The sequence below is a fragment of the Thrips palmi genome, unplaced genomic scaffold (assembly GCF_012932325.1).
Source record: "Thrips palmi isolate BJ-2018 unplaced genomic scaffold, TpBJ-2018v1 HiC_scaffold_11, whole genome shotgun sequence".
Classification (NCBI taxonomy): Eukaryota; Metazoa; Arthropoda; class Insecta; order Thysanoptera; family Thripidae; genus Thrips; species Thrips palmi.
In genome coordinates this window covers 2,162,323-2,180,018 of record NW_023144622.1, presented here as the reverse complement: position 1 = coordinate 2,180,018, position 17,696 = coordinate 2,162,323, and the positions used below count along the sequence as shown (strand labels likewise).

General features: G+C 50.6%; 3 protein-coding genes across 3 annotated transcripts in view; all 3 read right to left on the bottom strand.

Moving 5' to 3' along the window:
* LOC117639571 (ALK tyrosine kinase receptor) overlaps positions 1–3,876 on the bottom strand; it is a 25,878-nt gene extending 22,002 nt beyond the window's left edge. Inside the window, exon 1 of the mRNA XM_034375375.1 lies at positions 3,518–3,876. Coding sequence (XP_034231266.1) covers positions 3,518–3,791 — 274 coding nt within the window. The 5' untranslated portion in view covers positions 3,792–3,876. The remainder of the gene's footprint in view (positions 1–3,517) is intronic.
* Positions 3,877–8,229: 4,353 nt separating this feature from the next.
* Positions 8,230–15,653, bottom strand: LOC117639402 (manganese-transporting ATPase 13A1). Its single transcript, XM_034375014.1, has 20 exons — positions 15,281–15,653; positions 14,774–14,863; positions 14,477–14,664; positions 14,173–14,401; positions 13,771–14,080; positions 13,506–13,688; positions 13,264–13,401; positions 13,059–13,179; positions 12,819–12,973; positions 12,557–12,732; positions 12,167–12,403; positions 11,871–12,083; positions 11,593–11,782; positions 11,352–11,509; positions 11,121–11,259; positions 10,849–11,045; positions 10,619–10,761; positions 10,410–10,542; positions 10,184–10,327; positions 8,230–10,110 (listed from the first exon to the last, which is right to left on the bottom strand). The coding sequence occupies exons 1-20, from the start codon at positions 15,599–15,601 to the stop codon at positions 10,003–10,005; spliced, it is 3,573 nt and encodes a 1,190-aa protein (XP_034230905.1). The 5' UTR covers positions 15,602–15,653; the 3' UTR covers positions 8,230–10,002.
* Positions 15,654–16,253: 600 nt separating this feature from the next.
* LOC117639403 lies at positions 16,254–17,280 on the bottom strand. Its single transcript, XM_034375015.1, has 2 exons — positions 16,708–17,280; positions 16,254–16,608 (listed from the first exon to the last, which is right to left on the bottom strand). The coding sequence occupies exons 1-2, from the start codon at positions 17,098–17,100 to the stop codon at positions 16,390–16,392; spliced, it is 612 nt and encodes a 203-aa protein (XP_034230906.1). The 5' UTR covers positions 17,101–17,280; the 3' UTR covers positions 16,254–16,389.
* Positions 17,281–17,696: the final 416 nt, after the last annotated feature.

The following is a 17,696-nucleotide window of genomic DNA, read 5'->3' as shown; positions in this document are numbered from 1 at the left end:
CCCCCCCCCCGAGTGCGAGAGAGGCAGACGGACGCTTTCGGGAACGGCTCGGACGGACGGCCACCGCGATATCCGATCCTGTCCGCGGCATTGGGTGGCTGGTCTAGACGGCCCCAAGGCTTCGCCAGGCCACGTCTTTTTTCCCCCCTCCCCCCCTCCCCCCTCCCTCCCTCCCTCCCTCCCTCCCTCCCTCCCGGGGCGGCTCCAGTCCAGTATGTTCGCTTCGCCGACGTTTTTACTCCGGGACTGCGTCGACTGCGTCGGCCGGGCTGCGTGGCTGCGTCCACGGCGCAGGGCGGGACTGGCGGAGGCTCGTTGCGAACGGTAAGCGTCTCTCTCTGTCGCACGCAGGGGGTGTGCCGTGGCGCGCACTAGAGAGAGAGAGAAAGAGAGAGAGAGAAGAGAGAGAGACGAAGAGCTCTTCCGGAATCAGCCCCCCGGAGGACCCTTAAGGAGCCCTTCGAGGACCCTTTGCGGGGACACTGGGCTGAACTACGAGCGCAAGCTGCGAGGGGGGAGAGGAGAGAAAAGAGAGGAGAGAAAAGGAGGGAGGAAAAGAGAGAAGCGAGAGGAAAAGAGAGAGAGAGAGGGGGGGGGGGTTTACTAATGGAAATAGGGCCGGGGGGGGCGGAAGGCAGTGCGCTGTGAAAAAGGTGAAGCAGGCTCGGGCCAGGCGGCTAGGCTCGGCCTGCATGCGGCGATGTGGCTTGGTCAGCTTGGCCGGCTTGGCCGGCTTGGCCGCCAACTTCGGCAGGAGACGCAGCCACTGCAGCCCCCACCCGCACCCCCTTCGCCTTGTTCCAGTGTGTTGCGACTACAGAGCACCGATTTCCCCCTCCCCCTCTGTTTGTCCGAAACACAGTGGCTTCGCGCTACTTTCTCATCGCATACACTACCACCAGCAGCATCGCATCGCCCTCCCCCCCACCACCACCAACCAGCACCACTCCGTGCCCACCGTCGAGTTGATATCACGCGGGCCGCGTCCATGTACTGCTCGGTTGATGTTGTCACAAGCTATAACAAAATGATCCCGCGTTGCCGCCGCAGGGCACGTTCGGGCACGTCCCCACCCCAACCCCCGCCGCTCCAGTGCTCTGCTCACACTCGCAGCGCCCCGCCCCCGTCCGCCCCCCCCCCCCTTCGTCCGCCCCCTGCGTGCCAGCGATGCCGAAGAGTCGCTTCGCCCCTCTGTCTCTCTCGCACCCCTACGGAACGCCCCGCGAGTGCGACGAAGAAGTCCGCGCGTGTTGGTGCAGTTTTATTCACGAGGTTATAGGCGCCATACGCATCGAGGGGCCGACGGGGCCGACGGGGCGTCCCCTCCGGACAGGTGGGGGAGGTTGGGGGAGCTGGGGGGAGGGGGAAAGACCCGCGCAGTATAAACCAGCGCCAATTTCCCGCAGAGATGATAGACAGGGTGGCTGGGTCGGTCGGGGGCTTTTAGAGCGGGGTTGGGGTTGGGGTTGGGGTTGGGTTTGCCACGTGCACCCGCCACGCGCTGGCCCCACTGGCGGCCGGGTAGCGGAGAACAACTTGCCCGCAAACTACGGGGAGGCCGGGAGACACACAAAAAGAATCGCTGATTTCAAACCCTGGAATTGGGTTGGTCTGCCCACCAAGGGCATTGGCGTATACCCGCTCGGTTAAGACAATTAGGGGTGGGGTAGGGTCTCTCTCTCTCTCTCTCTCTCTCTCTCTCTCTCTCTCTCTCTCTCTCTCTCTCTCTCTCTCTCTCTCTCTCTCTCTCCCTGTCCCTTCCTCAGCTGCGTCCCCACACCCCACACCCTGCAACGCCTATCCCGGGTGGCCTGCATGTTCCCAAGGGAGGGCTGGAACTAGAGTTCCGGGATCATCTCGTCCCCGCTAGACTCGCCAGACTGCGCCGGGCTGAGTGTGGGACGAACCATACGCACTCCACGCAGCGGTTGGCGGAAAAGTCCCGAAGGTCCGTCGAAACAGGCGTTTCTAAAAATTCCCAGGGATGAATTTGGAAATAGTGTGCACCTGCTTTTTAGATTCGCGGTATGTAGGTTTTCCCACAGAGCAGTTGGCAGCTCTCACCTCTTCTCCGCAACTGCGCGACTGCGCCATCTTCAAAACCACCCCTTTTTATCGCGCGAGGCGCGAGGAGGAGTCGAACCACGGTCGGTGAAAAGGAAAAGTTTCCCCGCTCTTTTTTCCGACCGTGTACGTACGCTGGGGCGACTGGGGCGGCTGGGGCGTGCCCGCGCCGTGGCCGGCCGTGGCCCGGACTGCCCGACAGCCAGACAGTCTAGGGGGGTTAATTTGACGGACTTTGTCCCAAAATGAGGACATTGGGACGGAGCTCCGGCAGCTCCGCCAGCTCCGCTAGCGATGGCCGGGCCGAGCCGGAGGGCCCCGTCCGTCGTCGCTCTGTCTCTCTCGCGCTCACGAGGCGCTCCGGAGGGGTGCGAGAGAGACAGAGTGCTGAGTACAGCGAGCCGGGCCGACCAATGGCGGCGCTTGTTTGTCCTGCCTTTTGCAAACTTTGGCGACACGCGGAGCGCGGCGCGGCCAGGGCGCATCGCCACCGCTGCCACCACCACCACCACCACCACCACCACCACCCCCACCGCCACGGCCGGGACTTTTTCCTAGAAATAATGAGAGAGTGTCGTGAAAAGACGCCCTAAAGGCAGCCAACGACGGCCTGCACTCCGCGTTGGAAGGCTGCCGAGCCGGGCCGAGCAGTGCCGAGCCGGGCCGCCGGGCCGCCGGGGCGCAAGACACCACGCGTCATCTACATTGCAAATAAAGGCGCGCCCTTTTAGAAAGACCAATTAAGGATTCCCTTTGGTCCTTGGCCCTTGCCGTCGTCGGCCCTGCCCTTCAGCCTGGAGGCTCGTTCCGTCTGTCTCTCTCGCACTCACGGGGCGTCCCGCATGGGTGCGAGAGAGACAGGCAACTCTCGCGGAATCCGTCCGCTGCCGCGGGTCGTTCCCATTCGTCGTGCGCGACGCAGGGGAGGTGACAAGCAGGGCTTATTGGATGAGGGTGTGCGCGTGTGTGTGCGTGTGCGTGCGAGCAAGGTCATCCCTCGCCGAGAGAGAAGTGCACCGGCGCCGTCCGCAGTGACATCGCCTATCCGTCATCCTCAGCCCACGGCGGCATGGCGGCTTCTCAGCTGTGCGCCAGCCACCCCGCGCTCCGCGCTCCGCGCCACCCCGGGTTCGGCCTGCCGGCCTGCCCCAGTGGCCCGCGCCCCGCGCCGCCCCCCCGCGCCCCAGCTGGCGACCGAGGCCCCGAGGCGCCGAGGCCCTCGTCACGTGCTGCGGCTGCTGCGGCTGCTGCGGCCGCGTGACAGCGGCACCGGCTCGACGGCGTGCTACGCGGTGCAGCCGCGCCTCGTGGCGGCCTGCCTCACCCTGCGCCTTCTTGGCGTGCTGCGCGGTGCTGCGCGGTGCTGCGCGGTGCTGCGCGGTACTGCGGCGTGCTACGCCTCGCGGCGGACCGCGGCGGACATCGGCGGCACTGCACTGCCTCTGAGTCTCACCCTGCGTGTTGTTGTTGGCGTCCATGGTGGGCCCGCTGAGCCCCTTGACGTTCTGCTGCAGCGAGGCGATCTCCTGGCCGGTGACGACGCGGAAGCCGTGCTCGGTCTGCTTCCACTTCCAGCCGCAGCCGGGGTTGGTCGAGTTCTCAAAGTCGCACTTCTGGCCCGTGACGCCGTACAGGCCCTCGGCCGAGGCCGCGTCCGGGGCGAAGGCCACGGCGAAGGCCACGGCGAAGGCCAGCAGCGACAGGTAGACGAGGCGCCGTCGCGCCATGACGGGGCCGTCGACGAGGGCGTCCACGACGAGGGCGTCCACGACGTGGCCGTTAGTCGAGGCGTCGACGCTGTGACGGCGGGGAGGGCGGGGAGGGCGGGCACGGCCGCAGCTGGCAGTCCGCCTCCATGACGGGGAGGACGACGAGGCTGGACCGCAGTGTCCACGTCGTGGCACGACGCCCCCTGCTGGCGTCGCTGTGGCGTCGCGGCGTCGCGGCGGCGCGGCGCGTCGTGGGGGCTTGGCGTACTGGCGTGCCTGGCGGGGCTCGGACGGCACGCTGCCGGGCGGGACGCTGCGTCGCGGTGCGTTCGGGCTCGTCTCGACTCAGCCACTGAGCTGCCGCTGAGGCTGGGCTGCCGCGCTCTCCCCGCTCTCCCCGCTCGCCCCCTGCGAGGCTCTGCTGGCTCGCGGGGCCCGCACCGCCCCCGCGCCCCCGCGCCCCCGCGCGAACCCCGGTTCGATCCGCAGCCTCTGGCCTCTCTCTCGCGCTCTCGCGGTGCGGGACCCGGCCGTCCTTCGCGCACCCTCTCTCTCTCGCTCCCGCGCGCAGTCGCGGTCGCTCCTCTGCTGTGTGCGGGCTGCGGGCCGTGCGGGCCGAGCGGGCTGGCCCAGCCTCTGGCGAGAGCGGCGGCCGCGCGCCGAGCATCCCGGGCTGATGCTGCCACGCTGCCATGCCGCCTAGAGTCCTGGGCTGGCGGGCTGGCGCCGTGGTGCTGCCCCCTAGCGGGCTGCTGCGGCGCCAACCAGCACGTTCTCTAGGCCGGGGAAGGGGGAGAGGGGGAGACTCCACGCACCGCTCCGCTACGCTCCGCAACGCCGAGCGACGCCGCCACCACCCCACTGCTACCCACAGCGGGCCGTGGGGTTGAAGGGCACGCGACACGCACACACACATGCGTCAACACACACACAGACACTCACAGACAAGCGCGCGCGGTAAGACAGTGGAGCATCTCACCCCCTTTTTACAAATCACGGGTCACAAGTTGCCCGGAAGGCAATCCGTCCTGTTTGTTTGCTGGGGGGGGGGGCAGCGGTGCGCTCCTCCGGGCTCCTCCCACCGCCTTCCTACCGGTCCGTCGGGAATACCCAGCCACGTGTGGTGTAGCCACGTGTAACCACGTGTAGCCCGGGGGCCGCAGACTGAAACTTGGGGCCAAATTCACTTTACTTCCTGGCCACACTTTTCAATCAAACCCAACCCTCCCTGGGAATGGAGGAACGTTTCCCGACTCGAGAAATGGACTGAAATGCCGCGAATGCGGGTGTTCGATCGAGCGCCATAACGGCGCGCGGTGCGGCGGTCCGGCGGTGCACTCGGCGCATGATTTATCCATCCGCCTCTTAGCGAGCTCGTCTGTCATGCCATCGGCCGCCATCGGCACGGCACTGCGAACGGTCGCTCTGTCTCTCTCGCACCCACGGCGCGGGCCGCAGCGTCCCGTGCAGGTGCGAGAGAGACAGAGCGACGGGGCCATCCGCCGGGACAGTCGGCTGCCGACCGCCCACAGCCAGCGGATCTGCGGATACTCTATGGCGGCGGTGCGAGGCAGTGCGAGGCAGTGCCGCCCCCTCCGCCCTGTCACTCCACCTGTGCCTCGCGACACCGCCCCCGCGCCGCCCCCGCGCCGCCCCCGCCCGCCCACGCGCCGAGTGGCGTGGCCCTGCGTGGCGCAGCGCTCTCACTCGCACCCAAGGGGCGGCCCGTAGGCCCGTAGGGGTGCGACAGAGACAGCGACGGCGGCCGCAAGGCCGTTCGGAGTCAGCCAGAGGCTCAGCGGCACACAGAGCCACACGTCCGTTTTAATCAAGGGTCGTGACGTGTGCCTACGCCGACTGCTCCATCTGTCTATGTGCACGCGGCATACAGTGGGCCAGAAGACCGGTGGAGGCGCACAAAACTGTAGACGCGTTTGGAGCTCCAGAGTCGCTAAACAGGACTCGAGCCGAACGTGCGACCCCACCGATGGATCGCTCTCCGAACAAGAAATCCATTGGTGGGGTCACACGTCCGGTTCTAGTCCCATTTAGCGACTCTGGAGCTCAAAACGCGGCTTGAATTTTTGCCGCCCCCACCGGTCTCCTGGCCCACTGTGCGGGACGGCGCGGCACGACATGGCCGGTGAACATTCAGGAACTTGGCTCTGTATGTATTTCCAGAGGGCTGTGTGGGCAGAGGCGTGCACAATCAACGTGACGCAGGAGACAGCTCCGTCTCTCTCGCACCCCCGCGCAAGGACCCTGAGTGGGAGAGAGACAGAGGGTAGGCCGCTGTCTTGTCGCGCCCGAGGGTGCCGCCGCGCGTCCTTCGGTGGCGGTGGAGGCGAAACTCAAAATACGCTTCCATCATCCCCCGCAAGTTTGTACAGTGTGTAGGTAAACAGCCTGTAAACTAGCTCCCTCTCCCTCCCACCCACACGTGGGCACACACGTGGGCACACACGTGGCACGGCGCGGTGCTCACATGGGCGCTCACCGCCCCACCGCCCCTAATCCAGGAGGCCGGAGAGCCGCCGAACCTCTTAGACCGAAAAGGTCAGGGGTTATGCAAGCGGCTGCCGGCTTGGCTGCCGGAGTCCTGCCCCGGACCGGAGGGTCTTGTTGGTCTTGTTGGTCTTGTTGGCGGAGACGGCAGTCCGTGAACGACGTGAGCGCCGAGAAGCAGGCGGGAAAAGGCTTCTTCGCCAGTCGAGCCTCAACCTGGAGGAACCAGCAACAACAACACGACCTAGGAGGGAAACAACAACAACAACAACAACACGAACACGACCGACCTGGAGGGAAGCAACAACATCAACCCTCCCCCCAAAGGAAGGAACGCGGCAACACATTCAGCCCCCGGAGCACCTGATGAAGACACACGAAAGAGTTTGCACTCCTGCAGGAGGCCGCTTTCGAGCAGTGCAGCAGCAGTGCTTTCGTCGCTTTGTCTCCCTCGCACTCTAGGAGCGTTCCGCAGGGGTGCGAGTGCGAGAGAGACAGAGCGACGAACCAAGAACCGGAATCAGCCTCCAGGCGAACCGGGTGGGGCCTTCGCATGTGGGAAATAATGCTGTGTGCGTGTGAGTGAGAGAGAGAGAGAGAGAGAGCACAGCGAATATAGAGCGCACCTCGGACGCAGCCCGCTGGGTAGCGAGCGCGCCAGCCAACGCACTCGCTCAGAAAATTGCAGCAGAGCAAACGAGAAACCGCAATAATCATTCGGACGCGGCCTCCCTGGTCTGTGGCGGTCTGTGGGGCCTCTGGGGGATGCGAGGCGGCGGACCGGAAGCGGACCGGAAGTGGACCGGAAGTGCGGCGCGGAGACAGCCTGTGAATGGAACGAACTGATAAGGATTCGTTTAAGAGAAAGGCAGGGGGAGGGCGCGGCCCTGCCCCACACCCCCATGAGACGATGAGATGGCGGTGCGCGCGAGTGTGGGTGTGTGACTGCGTGTGGCCGGGCCGGGTCCATGTCAATAGCACCGCCCGTCCAGTCCCTCCGCAAGTCCCTCCCGCCCCCGCCGGGCGCCAACATCATTCACAGAGGGCTTAAACCGGTGTTGTCCTCTCTGCTCTTTTCCCGTCCATTTTCTTTTGTTTTCATTTTCTCGTCACTCCGCGTTTGGCCCCTCCCCTCCCCTGGCCGTGACCCTCTCCAACCGCATGATAGCCAGACCCGTGCGCCGCGCGTCCAGCAGACCGATTGCGAGAGTCGTTTCGCTGGCTCTGCCTCTGCCGCGCTCATGGGGATGCCGAGCAAGTGCGAAAGAGACAGGGCGACGAAAACGACTCTCGGAATCAGTCTGCTGATCGTTCTGGTGGTTCTGGTCCCCGCTGGTCCCCCTGGTCCCACGGCGCTCAACGGCTCAACAGGTCCACGTGCTCCGGGGGCTCCGCTACAGGGCTACAGTACACAGCCGACCCGACAACCGCAAGCCCCGCCAGCCCCGCGTCCTCTATTCCAACAACGAAATCGACAGCATGCTGGCCTCGGCCTCCACGGCCTCCGCGGCGTCCGTCCAGTCCGGTCCAGCGGCAGCGCGGCACTTCCCCGCTCTATTTTTGTATCGCACCGGAGAGGGGGAGGAGGTCGAGGCCTGCAGTGCGAGGATGGCAGGCTAGGCTTGGCAGCGCGCGCGACCAGCGCGACCGCAAAAGGTTTATTTTTACCTCGGCTCTTTGGAGCAGATGTCACTTTTTCTCATACCAACGACCTTCCCTTCCCCATCCCAGGCGGACTTCCCCTACACTACACAGGCGAGAAGGGTGTCGCTCTGCCTCTTAGGAGTTTCAGGGAGAGGCTGTCATGCGTTCATTGCTCCCCATCCAAACAAGTATTCTTAACTCATATGATTGTTAAACTCGCATGATCTTTCAACTACTCTATGCCTTCAACTGAGTACCATATTTAATCTACAGGAATGGTGGGGACTTGATAAATGAGAAACTGTAGTAAATGAGGTAATTGTTTGGTTTGTTTATTCACAGCGCATAAACACACTCACTCAAGACGCGCAAGCCAGGCAGAAGATTAAGAAGAAAAAGACAGCGTACACACAACCAGTTCACTTACTCCACTTTGTCATTAAAGAAGAACCAACAAAAAAACAAATGTTTAAAAATAAACAAAAGCGATCCTACAGTAACTTTTGAAAGATTCTGACAGGATTGCTAACGACAAAAATTTGCTTGCAAAATCTCTGCTTTGCATCAAACTGAATTTAAAAGCAATGTAACTTGCTAGTAAGAGTTCACAACTAAATTACCCTACTTCGAATAATACATCATCAAAATAAAACAAAAATATCTTACAAATCTTCCCTTGGCATCAAAGTAAGTAAATTGATGACTGAAATGATTTAAGAAATTCCTTTGGTCAACATTAGGAGCATCTCTCTACAACCAATTGTTAACAAGATTAGACAATGACTTTGACCTTACAGTTCAACACCAAATGAACACAGACTTGTGACTTTGACCATCAAATATTTACCAAGTAATAATTTATCTTTGTTACTGGGTAATAATTATCATTACAAAAATTTTGATTCAAAACTTAGACCAACAAGACACCAAACTTTAAAAAAAATTAAAAAAAACAAACAAAACACAAAAAGACAAAAAATTTCTACTGTGCACGTGCTCTCCCTCTATTCAGAGCTCTAGATCCCTAAAGAAAATTTTATGCTCGTTTGTGGATTGAGATTTACATTTCAACAAATCCTTTAAACAATAAATATGGAGCTTCATGGAATGTCAATTTTGGACTAAAGGAACATTTACAGTAACTTCAGCCCACTTCAAGCCAAACCATGTCTTTAAATCTATTTACTATGATTCTAGAGACTGTATGAAATCAGGCAGCAATAGACATTGGCTAATAATTTAACAGGTCATCCATCCATCATTGCAGCATTCTGAAATTGGTCCCTAAGGAAAACATTCCCACTGTCAAACAGAAACATGGATGATAAATGTGTAACAATGCTCAGTATATAATCCATGTACTTAGACAAAACAACAACTGTCCTTCAGACAAATAGGACTGGCTTCTGGAACAAGCAGGTTAGATGAGATTAAAATTTTGCAATATTAAATAACACTCAGTCCATTTCCTTACATCTAAATACAAACAACTTGTAATTCCTATGTATGAGAAAGTGCCCAACTTTGAAATAGACAGAAAGTTGAGGAAACAGGATCAAACTTTGCTTGATATAGAAGCTTCAAGTAGCAACAATAGTGATAATAGAATACCAACATGAATATGTGATTACCTCGCACATAGCAATAAATAAATTCTCTGCAAAATTGAAACTTGTGGACCAAGGCAAAAGGGAAATCTATCATTGACATAAACAGAATCACAGAGAACCTTCGTAAACTGAATGAGTAATTAATACATTACTAAATTACATCACATTAAACAATAAAAGAATCTAACTTCAAATTTTACAATTCAACAGTAAAAGAGAACACCATCAATAAAGGTGCCCCTCCAAAGAGGGTTTAAATTTTAACACCATTAGAAAATACCCATTATCCATTTTTTTTAAAAAAGATCAACCACCAACATTCTTATCCAGTTCCACCTTCAGACAATAATAACAATAAGATACAAGAGCAATTGTTTTAAACAGTCTCTTTTCAGAACCTTGTGAGGTTGTGATCCCAGAGAAGAAGTCACAAGATTCTTTGTGAAAGATTTAATTGGTCGAAAAACACCTTACTTTATGCTAAGTCTCCCCTCTCCAAATAACCACAAACAGAATCTATCAACAATGTAAGACAAGGCAAAGTCAGCACAGAGAACTTGGACCAAGATGATGCGGAACTGAAAAAGATAAGAACATTTTAGAGGCCAAAATCAAAGAAGGAAATCTGAAAATAAGTTTGAAAGAACTCACTTCAAGTGGGAAGTCTACAATCTCGAAAAGTGTGGCTACATCAGGGAACACACCCAAAGCAAGAGCAAAAATAAATGCAGTGGAACCCATGATACTGAACATGAGTGGTCGGTTTTCGTTCAAGCTCTCCATGAATGGGTGGCCCTGGAATGAAATTCATACATTTAAAGGTCAGGAAACATGATCTCAGCAAATACAACTGGTTAGAAGAGAGAGGAACACCTACTCTATAATTGATGGCAAAAGTGGCAACTTGCAATGCCATGGAAATGATGTACACTGTACTATTGAGAATGCCTGGAACAAACTCCTGCGGCTCTTCATCCTCAATATCCATATTGAGGGTAATTTTACCATCCCTGATAAACAATATACAAATGATTACAGAAATACAAAAGTATTATGAGAAATCATACAAAATTACATTTTAAATACCTTGGGGGAGAGCGAATAGTAGCTTCATGTACTAGATAGATCAAGCACACAAAGTGAACTGCAAACTGGCCTAACACTGTCAATATAGTGTAGAAGTTAAAAATATTGGAAAGAGGCCTTTCTTTAGACAGGACTTTCAGAGGCTGAAAGATTAAACCAATTGTGCAAGATTACTTATTAAAACAACATAATATATGCATGTAAAACACCAAGCACAGTAATGAACCTACCTTGGATCGAGAAATAAAAAGGAAACAGGTGGCTAGCAAAAGTCCTTGCAATGTTGCTTGCATATCACTTAACTTAATTCCATCTACATACAAGACTGATTGGCTGTACGCCAGGATAAGAGCATTGAGAGCAAGAATTTTAAACATCTGTAACGTTGTGACAAGAGTGCACCGTCCTTGTTTAATTACATGGCAAACTGAAACAAAACATGTAAATTAATGAGAGCAACGAGAAAAAGAATGAAAGAAGCTGAAATCTTTCAAACACGCACTGCATTGAATAGATGAGAGCTTGCTAGTAAAGGGAGCAGCAATGCTGGCATCCCCTAATTTTACTATTTGAGGTTGATCCATGTCTTCAACTTCCTTCATGAGCTTTTGAATTTGCTCTTGAGCTCGGTGAAGTGCAGCCTGTAACAAATAAAAGCACATTTCACTTAAAAAGTAGCATTTTTAAATATTTCCTGTCAGAGTGAGTGAAGAAACCGAATAGGAATTAATACCTGACGGGGGTCAGCCAACTGTCGGGGACTCAACCTCGGTGGGGGAGCTCGGGCCACAGGACGTTGAGAAAGATCACTCTCTTCTGTCTCTCTCTTTCTCTTATCTTTATCTTTCTTACTTGGAAGTCTCTCAGGAGCATTTGTTAGGATTGCAACACCTAAGAAAGTGAACAGTTACTGTGATGTTCTTTAAAAAAAAAAAAAAAAAAAACATATGCATGGTAACACACAGTTCTCATACCAATATGTGCATGTTTCAAAGCACCAACATCATTGGTACCATCCCCACACATGAGGGTTGTGTAGCCTAGGGCTTTTAGGCCAACAATAACCATTTCCTTTTGCTTGGGTGCAACTCTTGCAAAAACTTGAATGTGAGGAAGAATGTTGTACCAGAATTTCTGATAATTTTCGTACAGATATGCTAAACCCTGAAAGAAACAAGACAAGACAATTTTGATTTATTTATTCAAGTTTTCAGGTGATACTGAAAAGTGATTATTTCAATGTACCACTCACCTCTCCAGTTACACATAGATCATATGAATTACTGAAAGTTTTATCCTGAATGCTCTTGTCTAGGGATATTTGCAAAGTCTGATCAATACTTTCCCAAACCCATTTATTAGAAGATGATAAAGTAAAAATCAGAGTTGTCCCTTTAGATGTGAAACGTAGTTCTTTTGCTACATGGCATGCGGTTAAAGGATTGTCTCCTGTTATCATCACAACCTGAAGAAATGCACAAAATACGATACATGAATGTAGGACAACAACTGCACATCCAGCAACAAAAATTTAGCAGTTATTCTCACCTTATGAGAGGCATTTTGTATTTCAGTGATTACTTTTCTTGAGTCAGTCTTTAGAGGACAGGAAATAATCACAAAACCAGCAAAGGTCAAATCTTTTTCTAGTTCCTCTCTCTTTAAGTCACGAGCCTGACTCTGGGTAAGACGTCCAATTTCTTTCCATGCCAGAGCCAGGACACGAGCACCACGCCTTGATAGTTCTAGATACACTTGGTTGTAGTCACTGGGCACATATGCAAGCTAAAACGGAAAGAAAATCAATGTTTAACAGTTCAATTAGAATATTTCCTTAATAATTAAAATCCCAACTATTATGCCAAAAGATATTAAAACAAAACGGTCTTTTGCTCTTAATAAAGAAAACGAACAAACAAAATAACTGGGGTGACAAACCATGTCTTTAATTGTTTCAGGTGCTCCTTTGACAGTAGTAATGTATGTTGTGTCCGTGCTGCCTGGCAGTGTGTATCCAGCAACAACTGACATGCGCTTCAGAGCCGATGAAAAGTGATGGCGGTGGTATATTTTGATTCCTGGCGATTTTCCTCGTTTAGGAATAACTGCATCGGCTAAAAACCGCAAGTCAAATAAGATTTTAGTCTAAGATTAATTTTAAGCTGGAAGGGAAGAGGATGAAAGTGATAACAGTCAATACCTTTAGTGAGGTTCCAATCAACAGCAGTAAGAGTGGCTTTCTCAAGTGGGTCCCCTACCAAACCATCATCCAGATGCGCTAAGGCATGACAGGTTGCCAAAACTTGCACAGTTTCCAGTGGAGCATCAGATATTGGAATTACTCCTGGTCTCCCTCTGAAAAGGAAAGATTGTGTAAGAAACTTGATATGAGCCTATTTAATGGAATACTTATTTTTTGATATATTATCCGAAGGCTTACTTAAGACCTGCTATCCCTTCTACAACCAAATTATCGCTTGTTAAAGTGCCAGTTTTATCAAAGCAGCAAATTTCAACTTTCCCAGCAAAGGGTATACGGAAGGGTTCTGTACAAAATACAGCTGCAAAGAAAAATAGAATTAAATAGTCAAAAACAAATACAAAGGACACTGTGTTTTTCAAAACAAACTGTTCTGTCAATTTACCTAGCTTTGAAAGTGAGAGTATTGAAGCATTCACAGCTAAAGATAATTCAATGGGTAATTCAGGAGGCACAACTGATGTTAAAATCAAGGCACATTCCAAAAATAGCTTGTACCGATTGCGCTCAGGATCAGCAGAGCCTGTAAAACAAAATAAAATAAAATTGAACAACAGCAAACAACACAATATGAACAGAATTTATAAGTAGAAGACAGAAAAAATAAATTAAGTTAATACAGCCAACCTTTAACCCACACATAGCCTGCTGCAGCCAGTGCGAAAACTAATAAAAACATGATGAAGCCAAATGTTTCCATATTGTTTGCAGTTACACGTTTGACGCCAAACAAAATTGTGCGAAGGAGCTTTCCTTGAGAAGTATTAAATCCAGTACGAAGAACATATGCTACACATCCATTATCTTGAGCTGAATTTTGGAGATAAAATTATCATTGTTGTAATATTATTCATATGCTGCATCATTGGAGAAACAACTGAACATGCAGTACCTTTCAGACCAGCAGATGTTTTGCTTGGTGGAGTGTGCTGAACAACCTTAGTTCCTCCAAAAAGCACATGTAGTTTACCATCTGCCTCCATGTCCAGAGGCTGATTTAAATCCATGACATTTTCAATGGGTTCCTTCATTTGTGGCACACTTTCACCAGTCAGCATGCTTTCATCCACAATACAGGGGCCTCTCAGGAGCAACATATCACATGGGACCAAATTATCATTTTGAGATCTAGCAATGGACACAATGTCACCAGGAACCAGTTGGTCAGTAAGAATTTGTCTCCAACGACGATTCCTGAAGACCTGTTGGAAGAATATTAGAAGCAAAAGAGTTTTAAGTCATCAGACAAATACAACACAGAACCCAATTTTGCCCCGAGATCAACATTACTGACCTGAATAGAGTAAGGCTTGTTTCCCATCTTACGGATTTCCGCCATGTTTCTCAATTGCTGTTGCACAAGAGTACATTCGAAAAGAACCAGCATTATGAGAGTAAATATTGAGTAATACCAATATTTATCCAGACACCACAAGGCTACGCAAAATACTTGGAATACAAAGAATGGAGCCGTGGCACGTTCTTTGAATAACTCAGAGAACTCTGGTACAACCATATCAAGCCTGAAAGCCCATTTTAAAATTTAGATAATGGTCTAGGAAATAGCATGGAGTAAAATTAAAATTAAAAAAACTTACTGGTTCTTGCCATAAAAGCTTTCTGCCTTTTGAATGTCAGTCTCTTCTTGATAACCTTTCCAATCCATGTATGCACCATAACTATCGTTGACAGGGAATAGCAATCCTTGGAAGCACTTCCTCTCATTGCTCCACACATATTTTGTTTTTTGGAAGATGAACCATAGACAATCATTTCTGTCCTCATCCTGGAAAACAAAGGGATGAAGTAGTAGGTTAGTAGTGCAAAAGGGAAATGGTAGGAATAATTTTATAATTAAGGAGCAGAAAAAGTCTGATAATCATGCTTATTTATACCTTAAAGAAATGAACTCGGACCAATTCTGATGACCCGTTGTTGTCAGTGGGTACTACTTTGGCAACTTCAGCCTTCCTGAAATCTTTCACCTGAAATAGAGGAGAATATTAGAAAACTAGTCTGTTTTATTGTAATGCGGGGCACAGGGCAAGAGGCAAGATAGATGTGTAAAGATGAGAAACTGGAGCATTGTGTAAGTTGTGATGTGGCAGCTCTTAAAACACAAACAGCTGGACATTTATGAATCAGCTAGTTTTATTGACCAGCTGCTAAGATGAATTCTGAGATAATCTAGTCACAATATGTCAGAACTATGAATGTGAAAACTGAGTCTAGCAAACACTTGACAAAGTTATGGGCCCACAGAGAGACACAGTGCACTAGGAAAAAGGGCACTGTTATTGGTCAAAATAGTGCAATGGTTCGAAACTGATGGGATTAAGTAAATTAGTCAAAAGTTTAGTGACGGGTGAGGTTAAGCGACCGGCTTGTCTCGTTTCACTTACCGTTCCACACGTCAGGAAACACCTCACATGCACCGACCAGTGGCAGAAGAGACAGATCAAAACTTGCACAACTCCAAGAGCTGCAAGGCCAGTGAATCCTGCCTCTAGATGATCAGAAACACCGTACACAAACAGCCAGCCATACAGCCACGCAGGGTACAGAACAAGAAAAGGGAATACATAGCCGTGAAGCAGCAAAGGACGGGGTGTGTGAAGAGTAACCGACTGCACTAAATCGTCCACGGCATTTTGTTGCTTTAACGAACGGTTCTGTTTACTGGGCGAGGGAGAGTTTTCATCCCCGCTGCCAGATTTTGCCATGTTTCTGCTTCGGTCTCCTCCACAACACAAGTCAGCAGCCAGCAGCAACCCTCTACGTCATTGCTCTCCAGTGTGCCATCGTGACGCCGATGAAATTACCATAGTTATACGAAACACTCAAGATGAGGATCATAAGCGGCAATTAACTGGCTTGAAATCATAAAAATTGCATTTTAGTTTATTAAATGACCTGTAAAAGCATCTATTTATCTATTTCACATAATTTAATTGGGAAGTGACATTTCAGACTGGACTGTTGTTGATACTTATTTAGCAGACGGTTTGTGGAGCGATCTTCAACTGTTTTAGTCAGCCGCGGTTCGTGGAGAGTTTCGAAGTGAACGTTACATACCCGTCGCTTTCTTTCTACATACATTTTGTGTTCGTGTGTGATTGATTGATTCAAAGTGGCTGTTTGTTGACGGAGATCAAGGCTTCGCCTGGAATCAAAGCTAAGGCAACTCAAAATTTTCGTATATTTCGCCCTAACATGCGGGCTGTGTGTGCGTGTGAGTGTGGGCGTGGGCGGGCATGCAGCCGGAATGTTCAAACAAGTTCGAACCAGTCTTCAAGTCAGAGAAGTAAAATTTTATGTTTCATTCCTATGCGGAAACATGGTGGGACCAAAAATTTGAGTAAAGGTACACCATAGTTTGAGTTTGCTCCTCCTCAGTTTAATTATTAGCATCACATCGCTGTGAACTATTCACTCCTATATCACAGCTCTTTCATGGTTTTACATAACTCTTACCCTCTAATACTTATTCAAGCAATATCCCATCCCCTTTCTATTTTGGCTTATTACTTATAATTTTTATCATATTTTTGGGGGCATTTTGAGCATATTGCCTGGGATAGGGTCCTCTTCCGTAAGTCACTACGTGCTGTTCGTCAAATTCGTCTAGTGAATCTTCTTCAGGGTCTCCATCATAAACCCAAAATGACGAGTTGAATCGTGCTTCAGCCTTCTTTTTTTCATCCACAACACTGACATGCTCGTATATACACTGGAAAAACCAAGGATTGAAACAGCGCAATGATAAGTGTACGGAACTTTTAATTTACTATTTAACGTATGATTTGAATTACAATGACAATAATCTTACATGTCTGCAGCTTTTTCCACAGCACTTTCCTTTCAGGAAGTGTCGTAGTCTGGTCAGAATTTTCTCATTTAAGAATGGGTCATCATATGTAAAATGACCCCTTTCAACAGCTTCGGCATGAAGGAAATGAATTGTCTTTTCGTCCGGTGTTAACTTTTCTAGAGATAGAAATGTTTGATACTTCGCTTCAAGCTCTTGAAACCGTTTCCGCTTTTCTTCAAGGTCCGCGTTTTTTGATTTGTTTTCTCCCGTTGAGTAAGATAAGGCTTGATTGTTTTGCTCTGGGATTTGTCTTCTGTGCAGTAACACAGGATAAGATTGACTCCAACATTTCAGGTTACGGCTCCTCAAGGAGACACAGCGCAGTGGCAGTGGCACACTCAAACTGGCCATTGGCACAGGGGCAACACTCTGCTCATTCAAACATACCACAAGATGTAACCTACAGCTTAACTGGGATCCACTGACAGTCCAAAAATCACAAGTAAACCATCGAAATGGAAGTAAAATGACACTCGCCCTTACAGACGACTTGTGACGTCGTCGTAGGAAACAAAAACAAGAAACAAACGCGAAACGATGCTTAGCAGACGACACAACAGTGCTGCCACTTGCGGCCCCTAGAAAGCACTGGAAAGTATCCGGGAGACATGGGCGTTGGGTTGCCCATCCCATACGACGGCGCGAACTTCAAATGTTATTGGACTCCTGGATCATTGTCCAGCGAGAGAGTCCGAAATCGGTTGAGTTATAGGTTTTGGAATAGAGATGTCACGCGTCCAAGTCCAACACTTTGGAGACTTACAGCAATGGGGCCCGTTTTGGTGAAAGATATTGTCATACACTTGATCATAACTATTATTGTTAATGCCAGTGTCTGTGTACAATATTTGACGGACCAATAAAATTAATGCAAGGAATTTTAACATTCATAAAATAAAATTTATCAAACAAACCTTAATTTTTTTTTTATAAATTTGCAATTGAAT

Bases quoted from the DNA above. Each gene is read 5' to 3' on its own strand.
- LOC117639403 (XM_034375015.1), bottom strand. From the start codon at position 17,100: ATGGCCAGTTTGAGTGTGCCACTGCCACTGCGCTGTGTCTCCTTGAGG. The intron at 16,609-16,707 runs GTAAGATTATTG...TGGTTTTTCCAG, and splicing joins GTGGAAAAAGCTGCAGACAT to TGTATATACGAGCATGTCAG.
- LOC117639402 (XM_034375014.1), bottom strand. From the start codon at position 15,601: ATGGCAAAATCTGGCAGCGGGGATGAAAACTCTCCCTCGCCCAGTAAA. The intron at 14,081-14,172 runs GTCAGTAATGTT...TTCTTCCAACAG, and splicing joins ACAAGCCTTACTCTATTCAG to GTCTTCAGGAATCGTCGTTG. The intron at 11,783-11,870 runs GTGAGTGGTACA...TGTTTCTTTCAG, and splicing joins ATCTATGTGTAACTGGAGAG to GGTTTAGCATATCTGTACGA.